Source organism: Cnephaeus nilssonii, assembly GCF_951640355.1.
Source record: "Cnephaeus nilssonii genome assembly, chromosome: 6".
Taxonomy (NCBI): domain Eukaryota; kingdom Metazoa; phylum Chordata; class Mammalia; order Chiroptera; family Vespertilionidae; genus Cnephaeus; species Cnephaeus nilssonii.
Genome location: NC_137077.1, coordinates 51918299 through 51945635, shown reverse-complemented (window position 1 = coordinate 51945635; position 27337 = coordinate 51918299). Strand labels below are relative to the sequence as shown.

Below are 27337 nucleotides of genomic sequence, written 5' to 3'. Positions count from 1 at the left end.
TTTTTTTTTAAGATGGAGGAAGGGCTAGACAGCTTCTTCCTCTTCCCGAATGGACAGAGAGGTCATGCTCCTTTGTGCGGATCTGGGAAGATGGGAGGTCGGGAGATACCCTGGAGTGGTGGTTTCTGAATAGAGGATGAGAGAATATCACTGTCCTTCAACCTCAGGGCAGCATCACTGTGACAGGAGACCCTGAAGTCTAAACCAGGGTCATGGAGGGCTCTGTGCTGAGCCCCACATCCTGGGAGAAGAGACGAGCCTGGCTCCGGCAGAGCCGCCACTGGCAGACCCAGGTCCTGGAAGAGGAGGCTGCAGCTGCCCTGCAGGATGTCCCAGATCCTGAGCCTTCCAGCCTGGATGACGTTTTCCAGGAAGGTAAGAAGCAGTCAGACATCAAACAGACTTCCACGCTGTCTTTGGTAGGAAAAACGTGGCGACAAGCACAGACCTGCAGTGTGGGCAGTGAGTGGGTCCCTTGTTTAGGCTAGGCCCTCAAGGAGGCTCATTTTGACTGGCTTAAATAAGTTTAAAAGAAGAACGGCAAAGTAATACAAAGTATGAATTATGTGAAATGGAGGCAGGCATGAGATTAGGAAACAGGAAGAGGCACATTTTTGCATCATCCTGAGAATCTGCCTGTAGGACCTGAGGCCAGGGTTCTCTGTAAATGCTTTGGGGTGTTTTAGTTTATCTGCGTAACAAGGTTACACAATCCGAATGCCCGGACTCTGGCCACAACTCTGTCACCAACAAACTATGTGACCTTTAGCAAGTCACTCACTGCTCTAAGACTTATTTGAATAATTTGAATAGTAACAGTACCTTTTCTATATGCCTCTCAGAGCTTCTTTGAGGTGCAAATGAGATTACAGCCATCAGAGGGGAGAAAATCTTATATAAATAAACCCATTCTTGTTCATTTAGTAAGAAACACAATTGCAATATTGTGCTCTTTTTGTTTTATTTAATTGTTTTTTAAGGGGAAGGATCCACCCCTATTCCCAAACCGTGGGGGAAAGAGAGCAGTGGGCTTGATATACTGGGCATTTTCCAGATTCCTGAAAGGAAAGGGACAGGGGGGCAGAGAGAAGAAATATCCATTTTTACACATGGGTATATTCCTCTCATATCTTTAAAGGAAAGTTTTTATGGGGCAAGAAAAATCATAATTTGGCTTATATAAGGATAAACTTGAGAATGGGGTGAGTTGTAGGGAGGGGGTCTGATTTCCTTCCGTTCTCACAGTGATCTGACATCTGACTTTCCTAGGGAATCCAATCACTAAGATTGAGGACTGGCTGCACGACTGTGGGTAAGTGCTGGAGATTCAGTGGGATTGAACACAGCTGATGGGTGGATATGCTAATAGGCACTGGCCCATGGAAACTCAGAAACAGGAAAATGGGTTTGAATTGGGCCTAATGTTTAGAAGTTAGGTTAAGTCAGTGGTTGGCAAACTCATTAGTCAACAGAGCCAAATATCAACAGTACAACGATTGAAATTTCTTTTGAGAGCCAAATTTTTTAAACTTAAACTTCTTCTAACGCCACTTCTTCAAAATAGACTCGCCCAGGCCGTGGTATTTTGTGGAAGAGCCACACTCAAGGGGCCAAAGAGCCGCATGTGGCTCACGAGCCGCAGTTTGCCGACCACGAGGTTAAAGGAACAGGGGAGTAAAAGAGTTTGGAGTGAGTGTGGGCATCTCTGGGATGAAACTAATTTATGGTGGAGGTCTGGAAATACAGGCTGGATCTGGTCAAAAGCCAAGAATGATGGAAATCTGCAGCTTTGGGGAATGGCTGGGCTGAGTTCCAGATCCCTTCTTTACTGCTTTTCCCTTAGACAGAAGTCTAACACTCTGTAACAAAAGAGGTTAGAAACCTAATTGTTCTTATGACCAGAGGTTGTCACTATATTGTTTATTCCTACTGCAGAACATAGGACAAGGGGCTAAGAGTTTACTCCAGTCATTCAAAGCAGTAAAGAATGGGAGCAAGTACTTCAAGGCAAAATGTATTATGTCTTTCCTCTGGTTTGATTCCTGGGCATGGCCTCTGGTTTGATTCCTCTCTCTCTAAAATCAATAAAAATATTTTTCAAAACACTTTAAAATATGAGACCCCCACACCCATCAGCCTGTACCATTTTAGGCTCAGTCTTCACAGAAACAGAAGGGAAGCTTCTGTGACCTATTTAAGCCTGATCATTTGTGTGATAATGAATTCTCAGAATTTATAACTCCTGCCTGCTCATTATTTCCCCTCCAAGAATGGTTCAAGTTTTATGTAGCCTTTAATCTAAACTAATCTTTTAACGTATACAAAAACCCATCCTTGCTTATTTGGTAGGAAATAGATAGCACTGAAGAACCCAATGTTGTTTATTTCAACTATGACCCAGAAGTTAATGCCAAGAAGGATTTATTTTGTGTTTTTGTTGTTTACAAAACATATCATCCTTATAGTCCTAATCTGGTTCACAATTCAATGACTTCAAAGACAATTAAAGGTAATCAAAATATAGGAAAGCAAAGTGAATTTAGGGATGAGGACATTTGCAAGTTTTGGTGTGTCCTAAGATTTAAAATGCTTCACTAGGCCCTGGCTGGTTTGGCTCAGTGGATAGAGCGTCAGCCTACAGACTAAAGGGTCCCAGGTTCGATTCTGGTCAAGAGCATATGCCCAGGTTCCGGCTCAATCCCCAGTGTTGGGTGTGCAGAAGGCAGCCAATCAATGATTCTCTCCCATCATTGATGTTTCTCTCACTCTCCCCTCTTCCTTCCTCTCTGAAATCAATAAAAATATTTTTTTAAAAAAAATACTTCACTAGATTTGTAAAAGAGAACCAGTTGTCTCAGTTAACATCTCATTAACTACTATTATTTTATCAATTCACATCAACAATTATTAACTGTGCATTTGCTAACTGTCTGATTGTCTAAATGATCTAGAGCAGGCATCCTCAAACTACGGCCCGCGGGCCACATGCGGGTATTTTTGCCGTTTTGTTTTTTTACTTCAAAATAAGATATGTGCAGTGTGCATAGGAATTTGTTCATAGTATTTTTAAAACTATAGTCTGGCCCTCCAACGGTCTGAGGGACAGTGAACTGGCCCCCTGTTTAAAAAGTTTGAGGACCCCTCATCTAGAGGGATGCCAACTAGTTTAAAATGTGCTGCTTGGCTTCAAACACACTATATTTTACTTGAAAAGAATAAACTCTTAGAAATATAAGATTGTAAAGTTCAGAAATCACCTTTCCCCACCTGTATTCTACAAAGATAAACCCTGACACAAAACATATGCTGAAAATGTAGCCTGGTAGTGGAAAGACTCCAAGACTGGAGCCTAATTTTTTTTTATTTATTTATTTATTTTTTTGCTAATTGTCTGTAAACTACTGTAAACAAACAACTGAAATTCTTTCTATCTCAGTTTCCTCACCTATAAAGTGGAGAACTAGAATAATAATTTCAAAAGTTTCAATAGTTTCAAAAGTTTTCAAAGATTTAAATGACATGATGTATATACAAGAGCTGTATGCTCTGTAGTAATATGTGAGTGGTAAGGCTTCTAAAGTAGGAGCTTTATGCTACTTTAAAATTTCATAAAATAAGTCTGACTATCATCTGTCTATCTGTCTATCTATCTATCTATCTATCTATCTATCTATCTACTATAGGCCTGGTGCACGAAATTCATGCATGGGGGGGGGGGGGAGGGTGTCCCTCAGCCCAGGCCTGCACCCTCTCCAATCTGGGACCTCTCGAGGGATGTCCGACTGCCTGTTTAGGCCCGATCCTGGTGGGATGGGGCCTAAACGGGCAGTCAGACATCCCTCTCACAATCCAGGACTGCTGGCTCCCAACTGCTCGCCTGCCTGCCTTCCTGATTGCCCCTAACCGCTTCTGCCTGCCAGCCTGATCACCCCCTAACCACTCCCCTGCCAACCTGATTGCCCCTAACTGACCTCCCCTGCAGGCCTGGGTCCCCCCAACTGCCCTTCCCTGCAGGCCCAATCGTCCCCAACTTCCCTCCCTTGCAGGCCTGGTCCCTCCCAACTGCCCTCCCCTGCTGGCCTGATTGCCCACAACTTCCCTCCCTTGCAGGCTGGTCCCTCCCAACTGCCCTCCCTTGCTGGCCATCTTGTGGTGGCCATCTTGTGTTCACATGGGGGCAGCCATATTGGACCACATGGGGGCAGCCATCTTGTGTGTTGGAGTGATGGTCAATTTGCATATTACTCTTTTATTAGATAGGATATATCCATCTCTTTATCAGAAAAGTATGTCCAGATGTGATTAGCTCCAGGATAGTGGTTACCTCAAGGAAGGAAGAAAGTGGGAAGGAATGGGGAGTAAAATGAGACTAATTATATCTTTAACATTTTATTTATTTTTTATTAACAGAGATATGAAGCAAATATGATGAAATGTTTACATGTGTGAAAATAGGATGGCAGGTGCAAGAGTATCTGTCACATTTTCTTTACTTTTCTGTGTGTTGAAAAAAATTCAATATTTAAACTTCAAAAAGGCCACAAGGAAGTCTATTATTAGCATGCTTACATTTTCTTTGGAAAAGGAATTATTAGGTTCATAAAATATTTTCAATATTCTCTATTTTCTAATCCTCCCAAATAAGTATGTATTACTTTTAATTATATGGGAAAATCAGAAAAATTAAAGGATGATGATTGATGCTAGTGAGGCAATACTTGATTTTGATAATAGACAATGAAGAAGATGGGAGGAAATGTATTCTAAATATGACCTTCTGAGTTACCACCATCCTGATTGTTAGGCTGCCAAGGCCACAGAGGAAAGAAGATGAACAAGAAACCCCCATTCACTAGTTATCTGTACACTCTGGGAGGCACTTTTCAAATTTTATTTCAAGGCCATATAGTTTCCATCTTCTTTTCAATGCCAAACACCCTCTGGTAGCAAGAGGGCTTTGTTTTATGGTAAGTTTTCCAAGAAAGTCCACTATCTTCCTTGGTAATTTAGTGTCAGTGTCTCTCGGGGTAATCGAATCTAGTAGCAGACCCTTCTGCTGCAGGTTTACATTGTATATGTCTTTACAAACAATGCCTCTCTTTTTCCTTTCTCTTCTTAGGCTCTCAGGGGATTTTCTAGAGCATGAATGTGTTACTTGTAATCATCAGAGGTAGGATCAGGAGCCCCAAAATCATGAATGGACTTCAGTTTAAAATCTCTGCAAACTTAATCTATGTAAATTGCTGGGAGTAGCTAAAAATAGCCGCATGCTTCTTCTCATAATCCAATCCACCTCCTTACTCTTTCTTTATTAATTAGGTATATAGGAGAACAGTACTTTGGCTCTTGTACTTCAGACTTGAAATGATGCTAAGGGACCTTTCAATAAAAAGGTGGAGAGAGGTGCAGTTATGGATCTAGTACCCAATCATTGGTATTATGTCTTAAGCAATAATCCATGAAAGGCCTGGGATTTAGGTAATGAATATGATGTTTCAAGTTAACATGCTCAGTGAGAAGGCACCAATAAATCCAGGCCCACATCCATATGTCTGTGGCAGATCCCACATACACATAGAAAAACCTACTGTCAGATCCAGAGACAGAGAAGCATTGAACAGACCGTCAAACCTCAAAGGGAAGGCAGGGGAAGGTGGGGGGAGGGGTAGAGATCAACCAAAGAGCTTATATGCATGCATATAAGTATAACCAATGGACACAGACACAAGGGGGGTAAGGGCATGTGCTGAGGGGGGGGGGCAGCGATGAGGGGGAAAGGAGACATATGTAATACCTTAATCAATAAAGAATAAAAAAAGAAAAGAAAAGCCTACTGTCATCCTGGGCTAGTCCTCATATAAAGAATATAGACATGTCTGCCCGGGTATAACTAGAAAAGAGACATATAGGGTGAACACCCAATGAACACTTGTATCTAATGAATAATAGCAAGTTTTCCTTTGGACAGACTAGAAATTTTATCAGTGGTATTTTTAATGTAAATCTTATTGAAGTGTAGCATACATATTAGTAGCATTTCTTTTTCTAATGTAAATTGTAATACAATTTAATGGCTATACATTTCAGTTATGCTAGATAAGTAAATCTAGATATCCACTATACAGCAAAGTGCTTATAGTTAACAATATGGTATTGAGCACTTCAAAGTTTATTAAGAGAGTAGATCTCATGTTGTGTTCTTACTTCAAAAAAAAAAAAACACAAAGGGAAAGAAGGAAGCTGAGAGCTTGGGATATGTCTGCTACCTTGATTGGTGATGGTATCACAGGTGTTTGCATATGTCCAAACTCATCACATTGTATACATTAAATATGTGCAGTTCTTTGTATATTAATTATACCTCAATGAAGCTTTTAAAATAATGATATACATTATACTGAAGTATAAACTATTTACTGAAAAATAAACAAGTATTAAATACATAGCTCAAGGAATTTCCTCAAAGGGAATACACCCATAAAACCTGCAGCCAGACATTACCAGCACTCCAGAAGCTCCTTTCAGTCCCCTTCCATTCATACCCTGCTTCCAAGGTACTAGTAGCCTGACTATGGCATTATAGATAAGTTTTGCAGTTTTTTAACTTTATATACATAGACTCATATAACATGTACTGTTTTATGTGTGTTTCCTTTGTTCAGCATTATGTTTGTGATGTTCATCTATGTTTCTCAAGTAGCAATAGGTCATACTTTTTATTGTTGCGTAGCATTAAATTGTTTCTTTATCCTACAATTTATCTATTTTATAATAATTAGAGATTTGTCTTTCATTTGTGGGTTATTATGAAAATCATTTCTTCTGGTGAATATATTCAGGTATTTCCATTGAATATATGCCCAAAAGTGCAACAGTAGTGTTATAATAGTAGTTATAATAATAGTTGGCTTTAATAGCTGCATTGCTGTGTAGCTACAGCACAAACATTTAATGCAATAGTAAATCTCAGTATTCTAGTACTTGACTATATTGGTTATCTTTATGCCTATGTTTCTTCCTCTCTCTATTTCTTCTTATTATTAGAGCAATCCCTTTAGCATTTCTTGTAATGCTGGTTTGGTGGTGATAAACTCCTTTAGCCTCTTTTTGTCTGAGAAGCTCTTTATTTCTCCATCTATTTTGAATGATAGCCTTGTTGGATATCATTATCTTGGTTTCAGATCCTTGCTTTCCATTACTTAAATACTTCAAGCCATTTCGTTCTGGCCTGTAGAGTTTCTGATGAGAAATCATCTGACAGCACTATTGGAGCTCCTTTGTAGGTAACAAATTGCTTTTCTCTTGCTGTCTTTAAGATTCGCTCTTTGTCTTTAACTTTTTGCATTTTAATTATGATGTGTCAGGGGGTGGGCCTGCTTGTTCTTCTTGCTTGGGACTCTCTGTGCTTCCTGAACTTGTGTGACTTTTTTACTTCACCAGGTTAGGGGAGTTTTCTGTCATTATTTCTTCAAACAGGTTCTCTAATCCTCACTTACTTTCTTCACCTTCTGGCACACCTATGATGCAAATATTATTATGTTTCATATTGTCCCACAGCTCCCTTAAGCTGTCCTCCCTCCTGTTTTGTAATTGCTTTTTCTTTTTGGTTCTCTGATTGAATGATATTTTCTACTCTGTCTTCTAATTCACTGATCCAATCCTCGGCTTCCCCTAATCTGTGTAGTCCATCCAATGTGTTCTTTATTAGTGCTATGTCATTCTTTATTCCTGACTGGTCATTTTTTCATAGTTTCTATGTCTTTTCTCATGCTGTTGAGCATCCTAATAATCATTATTCTGAACTCTATATCTGATAAATTTCTTATCTCCATTTCATTCAGCTCTTTTGGAGAATTCTCTTGTTCTTTCACTTGGAGTTTATTTGTGTGTTTTTTTGTCTCCCCATTTTGGCTGCCTGTTTGGGTTTGTGTCTGTGTATTAGGCAGATCTGCTATGACTCTGAGACTTTAGTGTAGGACAATATCAGACACTGTTTATGACTGGGACTGTTTGGGTTCTTCTTGCTAGAGGCCAGACACGGTTTGTGACTTGCAGAACTGAGCCTATTTGGGTTCTTGCCAGAGGCCAGACACTGTTTGTGACTGGCCTCTAGTGCAGAACAATGTCAGACACTGTTTGTGACTGGCCCTGAGTACTATTTGGAGCTATCAGCAATCCACAGCTTGTGGCTCCCTCTGCTAGGGCTGGGTACCTTGGAATGGACCAAGATGTGCACCAAGGTCTGCCTTTCCTAGCCCCAGATCCAGAAAGAGGTCAGGCAAAGACTCAAAGCCTCCAGACTACCACTTCCTGAAGTCTGATTGTTTTTGTTGTTTTTTTCAGTTTTAATGTGCCTCAGACTATAGAATACAGCCAGGCATAGACTCCACAGGGTGGGGTGAAAGGTTTACCAACAGGATAGGTCAATTGCTCCAAAAGCTTCCTGGCTGGTAAAGCTTAGTTTGAGAAATATGTCCTCTGCAGTATGGTGAAATGACACAGCACAGAAAGCTGGGGTGGCTGCCTTCTGAGCTCTAACCCCAGACCCCCCAGCCCTGGATTCTCCTCACACAGTTCTAGTCCACTCTGCCCTCCCTCTGCCAGAGCCCAAGATGAGTGGCTGCACACAAAATTTTGTGCATTGGCCCTTTAATAGTGTGTCTGCATTTCCAGCTGTCTCTGGCTGGCAGATAGCAAACCCTCTCCTTTTCACAACCAGATGTTATGTGGGTATCTTTCTCAGTTCTGGTGCACTGGGCTGGGGAACTCCCTTGGAGTTTAGACCCCAGAGATCTCCGTGAGAACACCCCACAGCTGAGCTATCCCTCTGGTACTTCAGCTGCTGTCTGTGAGAACCTGGCCAGCCCTCTTGCACCTCCACACTTCTTACCAGTCTATATGTGGTCTCCACTTCCCGTCCTTGGTTATCTGGGTTCTCTCCAGCTGGTCTTCAGTTGATTATTCAGAATGGTTTTTCTATATTTTAGTTATAATTCCAGTTTGGTCCTGGAAATTCCAGCGATCCAAAGAAATCTCAGGCTATTGGAAGCATCACTTCATGAAATGTTTAATAAATGTGTATAATTGCAATTTGGTCCTGGGAAAGTGTCAGTATAGCTTCCACTTAATCTGCCACCATTTTGGAACCTCCTATACTACTTATCATAGTGTTTTAGTAGTAATTGTAAATATTTATTTATACTAATATTTGTAATATTACATATACAACATATTTTAATATCATATTAAAATATATTTATGTAGCCCTAGCCAGTGTTACTTAGTGGTTAGAGTGTTGGCCCGTGGACTGAAGGGTCATGGACTTGATTCCTGTCAAGGAAATATACTTCAGTTGCAGGCTGGATCCCCAGCCCTGGTCGGAGAGCATGTGTGAGGCAACCAATCAATGTGTCTCTCTCACATCAATGTTTTTCTCTCTGTGTCTGTCCTCCTCCCTTTCACTCTCTCTAAAAAAAAAAATCAGTGGAAAAAATATCTTCGGATGAGGATTAACAGTAACAAATATATAATATATATGTGTAATAATGTTATATGTGTAATAAAATAATGGTTTATGTATAATATTACATATTAGAAAGAAAAGTATATATTTGTAGTTCAAGTTATAGTATTAGACGTACCTATTCTCAATTAGCTTTGGAATATCATTCTATATCATATCTTGAAGAACTGTTTTTTTCATAGGAACATATAAAAATACAGAATTTGGAAAACAGGGTTGATTTTTTTCACTATTGAAAGCAAAGTACCAGTAAAAGAAGTCTATAAATATACATAATGATTTATTTTATAAAATTTTAAACACAACTAATCTACAGATGTTCAATTAGTATACCAATTGCCATTATTAAGCATTTCATGAAGTGATGCTTCAATAGCTTTAGATTTCTTTGGATCGCTGAAAACTGATCAAGGAGAAGCCTCAGCTAAGACCACTCCAATGGAACAGACGCACTCCAGCCCATCTTCCTGATAACTCACTTTAGCAGGCCTTCTCTGCTCCAGCCTCCATATGAGATTACATTCAAAGCATCATGTGCAACTTCCATTTTAAAACTCGCAGAAAAGCAAACTCTATAAAACTCACAATACATCAGTGCTTGAAGTGGGCTTAGAAAATAATAATATCTAGGCATCCAATCCTCTGTGTAATGTTTGAAAACATAACAGTATCAAGGAGCCAGGACTGGAATCCAGGTACTCTGGTGCCAGTTCAAAGTTTTTTCACAGGCTACTTCACTCACCTGTTTTAGACAGAGAATTTCTTCCTTGTTTATAAAACTGAGTTGTTTCTCACTAACATTTATGCTGATTTCCATCTGTTTTTCTTCTGCAGATGGTAAATGTTTGATAAGCTCACATCTCAAAATGTAAAAATATAATCTCTAACCAAGAGGCGGTTTCTGCTGCTTCCTGAAAAACATGATATTCTGCAAGAATATGACTCAGAGAGAAGAAAGGGGGTGTGGGTAGATAAGATGACCTCCTAAAAGTTTTTTTTAAATATCTATATTTGCTTTGTGATGTGGAAATTATGCATCCAAATCCCTGCTTCTATAAATGTATTTATCCAGTTTTGCTTCTACATTCCTTACCTAGGAACTTACCTGGGGAATTGTTGCTAAGCTAACTTTAGACAAGTTGTCAATACAGTGGCAGCACTGCAGTTCCAGCTTCTCCTGACCACCTCCATGAATTTGTCAAATAACCACTCTGTCTTGTTTTCTTCAACATAAAATCAATTTAAATTCTACTGACTCTCATCGGAAAATTATGTGAATCTGTGGCACATATCTGAATGCAAAATGTAGTGATTTTAACCTATAAAATTATTTTTGGTTTTTAGCTACTCTGAAGAAGGGTTTTTTGAGGAAGCTGGACAGTCGATCTACAATGGTGAGTTAAGACTCTGTTCTTTCTTCTATTGTTCTTCTACCTTGATAGTGATATGGCTGTATGTGTTTATGTGTCTGAGTGTACACCTCCATGCATTTACTATTTGGCAGAGAATTGTGTATATGAGTGTGATGTAGGGGACAGGTTAATTATAGATGAAGTTTATGTGATTCTTTCTGAGTCAAAATATGAATGTCATTTTTGAGGTTGTATATGTATGTACAGCTTGGGGTAGTTTTGCAAACATGTAGATGTCTGATGTGACTGTGGGGGGGATAGGTGTGGGGGTGTCTAAGCCTGATTTTCTGTGACCTTTGCCTTATTATTTGACAGGGTGCTCCAGCCAGGGAACCAGCTTTGAAGATGACTTGACCCTTGGAGCAGAGGGTAAGTAGCACAGTCTCTGAGGTTGAGATTGAATAAGAGACTATACATTGGATTAATTAAGGATATGATGGAAGGGAATAACTGCAGAACGAAGCAGCCCATTCCTAACATCTTATCCATAGGGAAAGAACAATCTCAATAGCATCTAATGTGAAACTCAGAAAGCATCATATGCCCAAAAATACTTCTGCACCAACCTATTAGGATGTCTAGTGGTCCACCATTGGAGCTTTCCTTTGGACCCTGGAAAGACAACATATAAAATCATGATAACATTGGCTGCCCAGACATCTTTGAAATGGTTCTCTGTGTAGAAAACCCAATGCTGCCTCAGTACCGGTTGTGAGAGAGACTGCATTGCAGGAAGATAAGGGCTTGAATAAAAGATGGAGGTATAGCAACCTACTACTGTCTCCAGGGATCTGAAGAGACTCATATGGTGTGATAGAAAGTCTAGCCTGGAGAGCTGAATGATTCTATGTTTATGGGACAGAGAAACTCTCGTCTAGAAACCAGTCATGATTCAGAGGCTCAGGGCCAATTTTTCTCTGCCATATTAGTCCACCTTCCAGGCCTGTGTTTGATAGTCTTTAGATAAACCCGTAAAGAGTGGAATTAATGGAGTAGTGGCAGAGATGAACAGAAGGGGACTAAGTTTTAAGTTCAGATGAGCAGATTCAGTGATTTTTATTTTTCCTTCTAACTTTCTCTTTGCCTTTCTGTTCCTTGCCCAGCCACACTGATGGCCGCTAATGGCAAACTCTTCTCCAGGTAAGTATAAGGTCAGCCGGAGCTACTGAATTGGGGTAAGTGTCATAGTAAAAAAAAAAAAAAAAAAAAAAATTAAAAACAAAGAGCTAAAAATTTACAATAGAGTGGAATTTCCCAATCAGGAATAAAGTCATAGACTGAATTTTCACAGTACATGGTTCAAGGGAACCCAGCAGGGAGTGACTATGCCCAGCAGGGGTGTCTTGCAGCCGGGGTACAAACTGCTTACAAGATTAGTATAATGTCATCTCTGATCCCTGCAGGAATTTCCTGGAGACAGCCCGGCCCTGCCAGCTACTAGATCTTGGCTGCAGTTTGGCTTCCAGCAGCATGACTGGTGGGACCAACAAGACTAGTTCAAGGTAGGTACCAAGTTTGACAGGAGTAGAAGGATGGGGGAAACAAGAAGCAGAAAAGAATGGAACTGAGAACCATTGCCAATTTTTTCTGGCATATCTCTCTGGAGCTTTTATGCAGTCAAATACTTGAGAAGTTTGACCATATTTGCTTCAAGAATAGTGAGGAATGCAGAGGAATCTACTGCTCAGAGTTGGACGATATGTGTGAAATAACAGTTGTCTTTCCATTGCACTTTATACCACAGGAGGTGTAATACTGGTACCATCACAGTTCCTGGACTTAGTATTACTAAGGGTTCAATAAATAATCAATAAATGTATTGATTAACTGACTAATTTATTGATTGAATAAAGCAATAAAATATTGATTCATTCAGGCAGATTTATATTCCCTAATGCAAGCCAGACAATGACTGTATGAAATTTTAAAAGATGAAGAAGACAAAGAGCTTGCCCCCATAATTCAGCAATCTAATAGAGTGAACAAAATAACATGCAAATACCTTTAGAACATGATGGAAAGTGATGAAAACTAGTGAGGTATAATTAAAAGTGGGAATTTCAAGTCAAAGTTTTTGTTTTGTTTTATGTTTTTTAAAATTGATTTTAGGGAGAGGAAGGGAGAGGAAGAGAGAGATAGAAACATCAATGATGAGAGAGAATCATGGGTCAGCTGCCTCCTGCACGCCACCTACTGAGGATTGAGCCTAAACCCAGGCATGTGCTCTGACTGGGACTCAAACCATGACCTCCTGGTTCATGGGTGATGCTCAACCGCTGGGCCATACCGGCCGGGCTCCAGTCAAAGTGTGAATTTGAGATCTGGTTCTGAGACTTATTAGCCATATAACTATGTTTAGTGACTTGTCCTTACAGAGCCCTAGCCCTGGCCACACTCCAATACCATTAAATCAGCATCTCTTGATATAAGACTCAGACATCTTCATATTTTAAAGCCCCCTGAAAGTGATTCTTATATGCAGCCTTGGTTAAGAACCAATACTCAGACTTAGGCCCACAATTCAGATAAAGAAACTTGGGACCATGGAAATAAAATCAGCACTTAGCTAACAAACATAATAGTAGAGCCAGGGATCCCAATTATCCAGTTGTTAATTAAACAAGATGCTACCTATTTGGATCAAAAGTCCAACGTATTTTCTGAAGAGAGTGAAAATGTTTATTCAAAGTCTCAAATAATCCACAGCCCTCCCACCCCCATTGTTGTTTGGGATGCATAGTTATTGAGCTCTGTGTCACCCAGCCTGGTGGAACACAGATTTGAATGCAGGTACATTTTGGTGTCATGAAGAGAGAATACTTGATCTTCTGTAATGCATGACTTCTGCACTGAAAATGGAGCTACAAAGGGGTCTACCTCTCAAAATCAGGTTTTGAACATACCTACACAGTGGGTCCTCAAATAAAGTTGTTTTGTTCAATGCTGTTTTGTTACAACATTGATGAGATGACATAGGAACTTAACAGTTGTTTTTAACAATTAGCCTATGGTAAATTTGATTTCACTATATGTTGTTTTGCTTAAAGTCACAAAACCTATCAATGGCATTCAGTGAGGACCTATCGTATTGAAAATTTTTACCCTCAGAGTGAGAATAAAATGAGTATTATGTTCCCTACACACACATTCTCTAATTGTCCCACACAACCACTAAGGGTAAACTGGGTGGCAAGTTGCAAAGCACTTGGCAAAAGCCAGCTATGTCATAGTACGTAGGTGCAAGTGGGAACTGACTGGTTAATAACACAACCACAGATTTCTTTGTATCTGTACTTACTTAGATTGTTCAGATCCTCTCATAGTATATTTTCATTCACCTGTAATCAGTTATTCCAAGTCCTATGATAGAATTTCATTCAATTTTTAAACCTAGAGCTGTATTGTAGTTCCCATGTTTCAGACAGAAAATTTACATTCAGAGAAATAAAAGTTTTTCTCAAAGTCAAATACTTGGATTACCCTGTGCCTCAAAATTGCCCCTACATACCCAAACTCCCTTTTTTCAGCATCTCTGAGATTCTGGACAAGGTGCAAGAAGACGCAGAAGATGTCCTCTTCAGTCTGGGCTTTGGTCAGGAGGACCACAAAGACACTTCTCGGATCCCTGCCCGATTTTTCACCAACCCCTCCCAGGCCAGAGGCATTGATTTCCAGCTCTTCCTGAAGGCCCAGGTGCAGAGGATTGAGATGGAGGACCCATGCCTCATGCTGGCCAGTGAGTGTTCCCACAGATCCATGCTCCACTTTTTCCTGAACCTTCAGACAGGGATCAATGGACCCAAATCCTGCCTTCTCTCGATTAGCTTCATTTGGTCCTTTGTCTCTTGTGTCTATTTCCCCTTATATTGTCTTCAGTGAAGATGGATAACATTGACATCTTCTTCTCATAGGTTTTTCCTCCAGAGAAAGAAAGGCTCGGGGATATTTATTTTAAACAAGCACACAGATGATTCTTATGCAATCCTTAGACCACATCTAGGGAAACAATAATTTAAGTTATACTAGTACTGATTTCATACTAAGGAAAGGTATGAGAGGGCTTTTCTACCGTGATGAGGTATAAAAGATTCTATTTAATTCTATATGTTAGAGTATATTTCAAATTATATTCTGCTACTCCAAAAACAAGATGGTGTTTCTGACAGTGTTGTTTCAGATTCTTTGTATCAGATTCAACTTAGAAGTTTAGTAAAACTAGATTCCTGAGCGACTGAAACAAGAATTTCGAGTGGGAGTATTTTCACACGCAGTGGTTCTCAACCTTGCTTATGACCCACAGGTTGAGAACCGCTAGCAGGGTCGCCTAAGACCATTGGAAAACACAGATATTTACATTACTATTCATAACAGTAGCAAAATTACAGTTATGAAGTAGCAACGAAAATAATTTCATGGTTGGGGGTCACCACAACATGAGGAACTGTATTAAAGGGTCGCGGCATTAGCAAGGTTGAAAACCACTGCCTTAGAGGATTCTTCGTCACACTCTTTTGAGGATAGTTTATTGAATTTGTTGTATGTACCAGGTACATAATTATGTGTTAAATTCTGGAATAGCAATAGCTAGACAAGAGGAACATGACTCTTGCCTTCAGGAAGGTTACAATTTAATGGCTTTATGGTTTATCACAGTGCTTTTCAAACATGGGTGTGTACGTGAATTACCAGAGGATATTGTTTAAATGTATGGGATTGCAGTCAGATTCTGTATTTATAACAAGTTACCAAGCAATGATGATGCTTGGACTACTGGCCACACTTTGAGAAGCAAAGATCTAATAGAAATGATAGAGTTCATCTAAATTTCTCTACTCTAGTTCATTGCCTAGTCATCGCTATCTCTCAAATTTGTTGCCTTCTATAACCCTAAAGTTTTATTACTAAAAAAATAATAATAATGTTGATTTTGTAACATTTTTTTTTCTAAAGCAAACAGTGCTAGAGGTCATTGTTTAGAAAATACTGACAACAAAAAGATATGCTAACTCAAGATATAGAAATGTTTCTCATACCATATAGAATTAATTTTTGGACTAAAGTAAAATAGTTACTTGGTGTGGGAAGTCAAGAAATCAGGAAAGTGGAAGGAGACTTGACTTTGGGTGGTGAACACATAATACAATATACAGATGATGTATTGTAGAATTGTATACTTAAAACCTTTGTAATTTTATTAACCATTGTCACCCCAATAAATTCAATGAAAATTAAAGAAAAATCAAGAAAGTCAAGAAAGGGGAATTTGAGTGTCAAAAATCTAAATAGGAGAAATGCTAGTGGGGAAATTGATACCTTCTTTCTGGATACTAAGTTTAGGAAGGCTATTGAAGGGAGAAATTCAAGAAATAACTTGCTGATAGCCTCCCAGACTCACTGTTTTCAACCCTTGTACCCAGGCAGATTTAAGCAGGTGCAAACACTGGCTGTCACTGCTGATGCCTTCTTCTGTCTCTACTCCTATGTGTCTAAGACACCTGTCCAAAAGTTCACACCATCCCACATGTTCTGGAATTGCAACCCAACTGATGTGCCATCCATCAAGATTCTGGCCCCAGAACCTGAACCTCACTCACCCAGAGATCGCCTCCGGAAAGCCATCTCCAAAATGTGCCTATATACATGCCCCCGCGTTCAGTTATCACCACCCCACAATACCTCCAAAAGGAACAGTTTGGACCAAGTGGTGTGGGAAGTGATGGACAGAGTGAGAGGAGAGAAGCTAATTCTTCAGCAAGACCCTGAGTTTGGACCAGGCTCACAGGAAGGTCCTGTGCCCCCGATCAGGGCTACAATGCTGCCTACTTCTTCTTGTTCATGTGTCCTCTGCCCTAAAGAGGAAACACAGCAGGGCATGTCCACAGTGTGCGAACCATTGCAAACTCTGCATTCTAACCCCAAGATACCCTGTTGCACACATTCTCTGCCCAGAGCAAATCTACAGTGGAGCACAGACCCTGCACAGGTAAAGAGAGAGTTGTGGGGTCTACAGGCCACCAATAAAGAAGTCCACTTGGTCAAGGATGAGACTTTCTGGAAAAGGAAGAGCAGAGCAAAGAAAAGCCTGTTTCAGAAGAATCCCACCGTCAGGAAGGTTAACTCATTGGATCTGTCCATCGTCCAACAGAAATGGAAGCAGAGCCAAGAGAGACCAGAACTGCGCCGATCTCTAACCCATCAGCTGCAGGACACTTTTGACTTGGAGGAGGTGAGTAGATTGGAGATGAGGAAGAGCCTAGCAGAGAAAGGCTCTGAATTCTTGTCCTTGGGTAAATGAAATCCAGGCTCCCTGTCTTTATCAGATATACCAATTCTTGAATTACACTCTGAGACCTTTGGGAATGAGTTAACATAGAAGGAGAAAAAGAAATAGGCCCAGTTTCTTACGAGTATTCAGATTTCCAGAACGGCTTTTCTCATTCCTCATCTTATCTGAGCTTCCTGAAGTTTCTCATCAAGCACTCTTGTGGGATCCACACAAGAGCAGAGGTCAGTTATAACTAAGCTAAACACTATTAAATAAAATATTTTCTCTTCTACCTTTACAAATATGTAACCATAAAGACCTGGAAGTCCAGGTTCAAATCTAGAATTCTCAGACTCTTAGGACTTCTGTATTAGCACATGGCAGTGTGGGCAGAGCCACACTCCAGCCTCTGGCCTGTCCTCTTCTCCTGTGCCAAGATCTGTCCTGAACCATCAGGGATTTCATACACAAGTGTGTGAACATCCCAGCCTGCAAATCCAAATGCCTCATACCCCCTATCCCCACAAATAGCCATCCATTGGCCATCCCTCAGACTCAGGAGTATATATACTAACAGAGAAGATGGCTCTTGAGAGGACAGATACCAGGCAAAAACCAGTGCAGTTCACTGAAGCAGGCTTGGGCCATTTGAACAGTATATTTGAGATTCTGGGTAACTGATGTACGGTCTAGAAGGGATAGTGTAGGATCCAGTTGAGCACATCCCCTAGGTCCGCCAACTCTTTACTCTATGGACTCTTAAAAACTCACGACTCATCTTGCGTAGGTCTATAGTTGTGCCACCAATACAAGGATTTCTTGGAAAAGCTCTCAAGTCTTTGTTACAATGAGAAGCTGTGATGATTCAAAATATCATTTGCATGTATGTCACCTCTCACTGAATGTAGAGCGCAACCTCAGCTCCTGCCTTCCTCACTACCAGGCTCTGCCAAAGGAGAAGAGACCAAGTCTCTCAAGCACACTCGGCCTCCTTCCCCTACAGCTGCCTAACATCCTGCACCTTTCCCCATCAGTGGCTCTGACTAGCTCTGCTGTGATCTTGGTTACAGGTGCAAAGCAACAGTGAGGACGATGAGGAGACACACTGGGCCAGCAGACACACACCCCCTCACCTCTACCATCATTTTGTTGGCAAAGACTCAAGAAGTAAGTCTCTCTCTCTCTCTCTCTCTCTCTCTCTCTCTCTCTCTCTCTCTCTCTTATTCTCCAACCTGGCTGCATATCATAATCACATGGAAATATTTTTTTAATATTCACAATGACGAGTCCCACATCCTGAAATCCCGATTTAATTGGGATGGCATGGAAACCAGTGGCTGATATTTTGTTTTTAAGCTCCTAGGGCAATTTTATTATGGGTTGATAAATACTTCTCTAGATCCGTGATTCTCAGACATTAGCATTAGAATCATCCAGAGGATTTGTTAAAAATACAGATGGCTGGGCCCCAGTTCCCAGAGTTTCTGATTAAATAGGTCTAGACAGGGCCTAAAAATATGCATTTCTAACAAGTTCCCAGGTAATGCTGATGCTGCTGGTCCGGCAATCACAGTCTGAGAACTGCTGTTCTGGGGAAAATCCTATATAACCTTAATATTAAAAATGTAGTCTGCAGGCCAGCAGCATTAACATCACTTGGAATTTTGTTAGAAATTTGGAATCCCAGCCCCTACCTGGTGAATCACCATTATATCAAGATCTTTAGTGATTCTTTTGCACATCAGAGTTTGAAAAGCATTGTAGAAGTTCTGTAACAGGTGAGGAACGATCATGGAGATTTACATGCCAGCACCTACTTTTTTAGCTCCTTCTTAATCAGCCCACATCATAGGACTTAGGGAAGACTCCTCAGTGTATCTCACAGCTTTGTTCATTTAGGCTCTGAGTTCCTTTCTGCAGCAAGGGTCTGATGTCGAATCTCACATACATTATTATTGCCGCTAAAATGTCTTTCCTCTTGATGTGAGTTTTGAATGTTAACTCTTTCAGAGGCATCCTATACATTAGAGCATTTGGGCAAAAGGTTTACTATTTAAACTAAGTGAAACTTAATCTCCTATAGGTTTTACCACCTATATCTCAGGACCACAGAGAAGATGGCATCGGGGATAATGACTATTCCAATATAGTAGGAATTGAAACCTTTCCTGAATTAAGTAAATGAATAAAGATTCATCAGGCTTAGAGTTTCCTTCGTTGTGCATATCTTAGAACTATTTACTGCACTTCCTAGCACAATACCTTTTTTTGTTAAAACTCCAAAATTTCAGTATTATTAGTCCATAATCACAAAGATCTCTACAATTCTCTTTTAATTCTAATAATCTATGGCTTGGAGCCCTAATGGCTCTTCTTTCTCTCTTACCCATTACCTTCATCTCCAGGTATACAGATTAGTGACTCACAAAAGAGGTAAATATCAGAAGGCAGCAATATGTTATATACAGTTGAAAAAATTTAAGACCTGGAGTCAAATGACATACCTCATATTTGTTCTTTCAGAAATCAGTTTAGTTTTGTTCTATGAAATAGGAGAATAACACACACACACACACACACACACACACACACACACACACACACAGTAATCCCCCCTTATCCATGAGGGATATGTTCCAAGACCCCCAGTGGATGCCTGAAACCATAGATAGTACTGAATGCTATATGTACTATGTTTTTCTGATAATATATACCTATGATAAAGTTTAATTTATAAATTAGGCACAGTAAGAGATTAACAATAACTAATAATAAAATGGAACAATTGCTACAATATCCTACCTAATAAAATAGTAATATGCAAATTGACCGCACCTTCGCTACACCCAAGCCACGCCCACCAGCCAAAGCCACACCCACCAGCCAATCAGGGCGCGTATGCAAATTACCCAACAAAGATGGCGGTTAATTTGCATACGCTGAGAGAGGGAGGAGTGAAGACTGAAGACAACTTAGAAGGAAGAGGGAGAAAAGCGGAAAGCAAGGTGGCTGCCAGAGGGAAAGCCCGGGCGTGGCGGAGCGGGGTGGAACGGAGCGGAGCAGGGTGGGCAGCAGTGGCGCGCACGGGTGCAGGCGCGGCGGCAGCGGCAGCGCACGCGGCCGCAACAGCTGCTTGCAGGATTTTCCTGCAAATGGGCTACTAGTACTGTAATAAAAGTTATGGGGATGTGGCATTATTAAGTAAAATAAGAATGGCTTGAAGACAAGCCCTGTGATACCCTGACAGCTAATGTGATAACTGAGATGGTTACTAAGTGACTAATAGGCAGGGAACGTTTAAAGTGTGGAGACTTTGAACAAAGGGATGTTTCGTGTCCCAAGTGGGATGGAGCAGGACAGTGAGAGATTTCATCACTATTCAGAATAGCGTAGAATTTAAAATTTCTGAACTGTTTATTTCTGGGATTTTTCATTTAATATTTTCAGGCCACTATTAACCCGGGGTAACTGAAACCACAGATAGGAGGGGGCTACTGTTCAGAGCTTGGCTCAAGTGCCATTTATCCAGCAGATGTCAGCCTTGCACAAGAAAATAACAAGATGTCCAGCAAAGCAGGCCACGTGCAAGATCTATATAGTTATGCCAGAGTGGAAGTATTTCTAGGAGTTACACATTTCAAATAAGTTACTAGATTCCATTATCTGCCATGGTGATGCAATTTCATTACAGCAAGAGAGATTGCAAGTTAGAAATGCTGTATTTCACTTATTCTAAGGCGTACCTTTTCCACATTTTAATCTCTCAAGTGGAATGGGTCTTAATAATTGCCACTGTCAGCCAATTTAATTGTCTAATTTTTTTGCCTCCTTAGTAGAATATAAAATAATTATAAATCTTACAAATGATGGCTTATCAGATTCAATAAAACAGTGCAACTTTAGACATTAAATGCACTTAGTCTCTCAGATAAACAAGGAAGTGATTTTGTAGATTTCCCTTTTATCCCTCTCTAGAAGAATGAAAAATCCCTTCACTGACACAGTCTTTGGTTGAGACGGGGATCACAGTGGTTCTCAAATCTTTCCAATTCTCTGTGAGTTTTCTTAATCGTCTTTTCACAAAGCTATGAAGTATCGCCCTCAATCATCCCTTAAGAGATCATAGGAAGGGGAAGATAGCCATGAAAACAGCTCAGTACTGCCAACATTAAAGACTGTGAGAAATATGGAAGGGGGAAATTCACTTACCACCATTAAAGGCAGAGATAGGTGGCACAGTCCTGGATCTACTGAAAAACAACCCCACTCTGCCTCTTCCAGAATCTGTAATTATTTCCAAGAGATGAATTATCACCCAGGATCTCTGTATCAAGTCCCAGAAATTAACTACTACTGATTATCAGTCATGGGAGGGTGTGAGCATGAGCAGGAAGTGGTAGCAGCACCCAACCAGCCACTGTGTCCGGTCTGTAGTCCTCACTGCACAAAGACACTCACTTAAAGAGGCAAATAATGGTTCAAATCTGGCTCTATAGAGCTTACCACCCAAAATCTTACCACCCTGGGGCCTGTGGGCTGGGGGCAGCTCCTGCGTTGAGCGTCTGCTCCCTGGTGGTCAGTGTGCATAATAGTGACCAGTGGTTCCCCGTTCGGTCAATTTGCATATTAGGCTTTTATTATATAGGATATATGGCTCACTATATGTCAATTGGTGCCCTATTGCTGAAATTTAAACCATTTGACCTTGACCACATTTATAAAAGGCAGGGCCAAGGAGGTTTTTAAATTTTCATTGTTTGTTTCTTTTACCAGATTTGAAGTAGCACAGGCCAACAGATATTCTATTTGTGAAGTGATCATGTATGGAGATGGGAGGTTTCATTTTATGGTCAACTCTTCTAGTGGTGGTGAGAGAAAAGCCAGGAAGGGTTTTGGGGGAGGGCTGGTACAGAGCATAGGATAAAGAATAACTAGTGTGACATAATCCTATAGGGGGTTATTCTAAGTGCTATCTGTGTGTACTTGGTGGAACCTATGTGGGCCAGGTAACTACAGACTTGCTCTTTAGTGTAAGGCAGAGCAGCGGGCAGAGAGCTACTGGAGGGTGGCAGTGAGCTACTGGTGAGCTACTGGTGCACAGAATCGTGCACAGGGCTACTAGTGTGTGTGTGTGTGTGTGTGTGTGTGTGTGTGTGTGTGTGTGTGTATACTAGAGGCCCAATGCACAAAATTTGTGCATGGGTAGGGTCCCTAGGCCTGGCAGGCGAACAGGGCTGATCTGCAGGGCAACCAGCGGGGTGATCAGGGCCCCGCTGACACTCACCTTGGCTGGCCTGGGGCCTGTGGGCTGGGGGCAGCTCCTGCATTGAGCGTCTGCTCCCTGATGGTCAGTGCACATAATAGCGACCAGTGGTTCCCCGTTTGGTCAATTTGCATATTAGGCTTTTATTATATAGGATATATGGCTCACTATATGTCAAACACTACTATCTTTATCACTTTATGAGAATCAAATTGTTTAATCCTATGATGTGATTTTTTTTATCATTTCCACTTTATAGATGATGACACTGGACAGTTATTTTTATGCCAAAATAAATTCTGGAGAGGAACTATTAGATATGAAGTACAAGGAGAGATGGGAAAAAGGAGAGGGGAAGGAGAGAGAATATTGTGAGAATGTGACAATTATTTTTCTGGCTCAATTATAATTCTTACCAAGATTGTTTTGTGCTCATTGGGGAAATATAATTAAAGATAAAATCTTCTTCCACCCCATAAAACCTCTCCAAAAGGTATAAGAGAAAGAAAACAGTTTTATTTTTAATAAAACATTAAAAATGTTTAACAGGCAATCCACAAACGAGGTTGTAAAGACAGAAAGAAATCTAATCTGTCAAATAGCCAAACAAATACAACCCATTAAACACATGTCAAAATAAACCATAACTAGTGTTCAAATCAGAAGACTCAACAGCACCATCTGTCATACATAGTTCATCTGGCATTTACCTGGTAACAGAGGTGGCCAACTGTGTTAGCTAATTGCCTTTATCCAAAGGAATAATAAAAGTTCTCCTATCTTTATGGTAGAAGATAGTTTTGTGAGTTGTAACCAAGTTCCTAAGTTAGACTCCTACCCTCCCATGAAGACTGGAAGGTAAGGGTGCTATGGTCCTTGATGATTACATTTCAAAGCAATGGCTTCCTTTGGAAAAGATATTTCTGGCTTGTAAAGGTGGCAAGAGGTTTAGTTAGCCTTTTAAAAAGATTTACAGACATTTCAAAGAGACAAAGAGTTTACAAATTTTCTAAAGCAACACACTTTAAGAACAAATGTGGGAGAAGAAGAAGCCTCTTTCACAACAGGGAAAATTAAGCTTATTTTTATATGTATTTGCCATTTGACCTCTGTGCGTCTTCTTTTCTCTTCCTTGGCTTTCCCTTTATCTGTATGGCCCCATTCTTCTTTAGAGCTGTGGAAGGCAGAAGGATGCTGCCTCTGCATTGCATAATGCTCATTTTCTGAGTCATTCATTTCAAATGTTTCAATGGTTTACCAAGGCTACATCCAGGGCTGTCGAGCCACGCAGCTTCAGGTCAGCATTCACATGGACTGCAATGTAAGCATTACTCCTGGAGGTGTGCAGAGCAGAGGCCTCAGCTCCATCCATACTGTCTTACCCAGCCCTTGAGGTAGAAAGTACCTTCTAGTGAGTATATAGCACTTTTAGAGATATTATCTCATGTAAGTCTCAGAATTACAGAGACTATTTGAGAAGAAAACGACTTAGTAAGATCATGTAACTTTGTTAATATCAGAATCAGTACTAGAATTCAGGTCTCCTGACTCCCAAATCAATGCTCTTTTCATGAAGGCACACTGCCCTGAGTACACAGGAGTTTGGATTGTGGTTGTGGGTCAGAACAAACCTCACTTCCTGTGCATGGATCTGCCCTGTCTCTTTGAGCTTTGCCACCATTGGTTTTGCTTGTGTTCTTATAAATTCACTGGCCAGAAGAGTATTATATAGATTAAGGAGGAACACTCACATGATACTTGTAGCTCATAGTTTCATGAAAGACATGGCAGGAAAATAAAAAATTACTTTGATTTCACTTCATTAGATGACATGGGGACATAGAAAAGCGAACTTCCCAGAGGATGACATTTCCAGGTGAATCTGGACCGATGAGTAAAGGTAGTGGGAGGAAGTAGAAGAAGAAACAGGACATTGACATCCCAGTTAGAGAGATAACATGTGCAAAGGCAGACAGGAATGGAAAAATCACATCTTCAGAAACTATACCTTGTGCCTAGTGGGAGAAATGGATTACATGGGAGAAGATAAAAATTAAGACTAGGAAAGATTAATAGAAAGCAGATTGTGAAACAAAGTTTTCTATGTTATTTTAAATATTTTTATTCAGTCTAGAGAACCACTTAAAAGTTTTACAAAGGAATTATATGATTAGATTTTTATTTTAGAAAGATCTAGCAGAGATATGAGAAATGGGCAGAATAGGGAGCCAGTTGAGGAAGAGAAATCATTCAAGAGTTTACCACAGAAGACTGAGGAAAAACATGATAACCAGAAATAAGGTGAGAGTACTGGGTATGGGGTGGGGGAGAGAGAAGAGTGGGATTTTTAATATATACAGTGGCTAAACCTAGAAGATGGGATGTGAGAAAAAGAAAGAAACAGAGAAATTTCCAGGTGTTTTCCTTGGGCGACTAAGTGACTATTAATGTCCTTTTAGTAAGAACAGAATACAGTAGAAGTAACAAATTGGAAAGCAAATATTTTAAAGTCTAATTTTCAAAAAGCAAAATAATGACTCTCGTGCAAATATAAGATAAACATGTTCAAAGATTTTATTCATTGATTAATAAGGGTTAAAATGACATATTTGAACTGGTCCAGAGAGTACTTGAGAATCTAGTTATATACAGACAACCTAATAGATCGGCCAGTTAACTACAAAACTGATTAATATCCAGCAATGCCATAAACTCTAATCTCAGGCAATACTGGTCACATTAGAAATAAATTACTTAATCTTTACTCAACATAAATTTTCAAGGTAACCTCTGCTCCTGCAGAACTAGAAAATAGCCCTGTAAATAAACTCCCAAGACTAACCTTGTACCAAAAGAACACCTGGTAACCTTGTTTACCCATTTTGAAGTTTAGAACAATTTGATGAGTTCAGATTTGGATGTGATGAGTTGCAGTACCTCTGAAATACCAGTGGTGGCAAAGTTCAAAGGGTCAGGGCAGATCCAAGGCAGCTGGATATTTGAATTTGAGGAGAGTTTTTTGGAATTCAATGCTTACTTATAATAGGTGAAGGCATGAAAATAATAGGGAAAGCAGAGTCAGGAGTTGAAATGAAAAAGAAACCCTTAAGAACATTAACATTTAGGGCTAGATTGAACAAAAGATGTTCATAAAGGAGTGGACATATTGATTGGAAAAAGAAGGTTTCAAATAGAAACCAAAGGAAGTTGGCTTCAAGAAGGAGGGTGTGGTCCTCAGATGCCATAAAATATCCATTAGGAATGAGAATGCAACTAAATAATGATTAGGAACCTGCATAAGATTTTTTATTTATGTGAAAATATTAATGAAAGTGAATAGGAAATTATGTAAATAAGGTTAGTAAAGGGATCAAGAGACTCTAACGAGTGTTTTTTGCTTTTGGTTGTTTATTTTGTTTTGTTTTGTTTTAGGATGGGGAAGGTTTAAATATGTATATTTGCTGAAGGGGAAGAATCAATAGGGTGGGAGAGACTAGGGTCCAGGAGGAAAGAGAGAATGATGACCTGTCACTGGAGAATTAGATTGAGTTGAGATCCAAAGCACTTTGGGGTGGGGAGTCGGTTAGTCATGAACTAGAGGTGCAGAACTTTGAGAATAGAAGAAAGGAGAAAGGACAGGTATGAATACAGGTACATTGGTCATTTGAGGAAGAAGCCCAGAAAGTTCTGCCTATTGGTTTCTCTCTTTTGCCTGTAGGGTCATCACTGAAAGTGTGATGCAGGGAATTTCAGGAAGATAGTAAAGATTTGATTTGTCACTATGGAGAAAGGATGAGAAATATTTATGAATAGAAACATGTATTAACAGTTGAATATGTGAATAATGTTGAGGCTCAGCACAAGGTGCAGAACATGGGTTGGCAACGGTTTTGTAAGTTTCTACAGCAATGCTCAGCAATAACTATACTAATAAAAGGGTAATATGCTAATTAGTCTGGGAGACCTTCCGGACATCCTTCTGGACAAAGCCATGGTGGTGGGGCCGAGGCAGAGGCAGTTAGGGGCAATCAGGCCAGGAGGGGAAGGCAGTTGGGGGTGATCAGGCCAGCGGGGGGGCCAGTTGGGGGCGAGTAGGCCGGGGGGGGGCCAGTTGAGGGTGAGCAGGCCAGCAGGGGGCGGGCAGTTGGGGGCAAGCAGGCCAGCAGGGGAGCCAGTTGGGGGTGAGCAGGCCGTCGGGGGAGGCATTTGGGGGTGAGCAGGCCAGCAGGCAGAGTGGTTAGGGGAAATCAGGCAGGCAGGCAGGTGAGCGATTAGGAGCCAGCCCTGGGGATCGGGCCTAAACCGGCAGACGGACATCTCCCAAGTGGTCCCAGATTGGAGAGGGTTCAGGCCAGGCTGAGGGACACCCCCCACTCTGTGCTCAAATTTTGTGCACCAGGCCACTAGTACTAGTATACAAAAAAATAAAAATAAAATATAGGTATACTTTTATAAGTATAAAAAGAGGTGAACATTCCAGAAATCTCACTTCATGGTGAGAAGAGCAGAAAGCCAGTCACATGACTGTTGCTGCTAATAATAATTTTAAATATTACTTATAGTAGTGAGAAGCATTTCCACAGGTGGCGTATGAAAGTTTCTATTAGCACCAATACCCAACAGTGTCTTAAAAATGCATGATGTGTTTCCTTTTCATTTGCATTGCAGGCTTTCTCCACCACCACAGTGCATGCTCTGACAGCAGTGGCTTCATAGAAGAGCCTAATCCCCACCTCTTCTTCCAGGAGGTGGTACTGCCTCCAACCTCCAGCTCCTGCTCCCGGACCTTACAAAGTCCTGAGCTCAGTGGGAGGAAGGCAGCATGGTACACAGGGGAGGAGACCAGACCGAGAGACTTGGAATCTACGTCCTGA

The 27337-nt window shown here is 40.5% G+C and overlaps 1 protein-coding gene across 1 annotated transcript; it reads left to right on the top strand.

Annotated features, from left to right (window-relative positions):
- Positions 1-212: 212 nt before the first annotated feature.
- On the top strand, positions 213-27337 carry TESPA1 (thymocyte expressed, positive selection associated 1; the record flags this gene model as incomplete). Its single annotated transcript, XM_079773835.1, has 10 exons — positions 213-375; positions 1270-1312; positions 10868-10917; positions 11251-11304; positions 12039-12075; positions 12339-12437; positions 14463-14671; positions 16353-17161; positions 18271-18367; positions 27132-27337. The coding sequence occupies 10 exons, from the start codon at positions 213-215 to the stop codon at positions 27335-27337; spliced, it is 1767 nt and encodes a 588-aa protein (XP_079629961.1).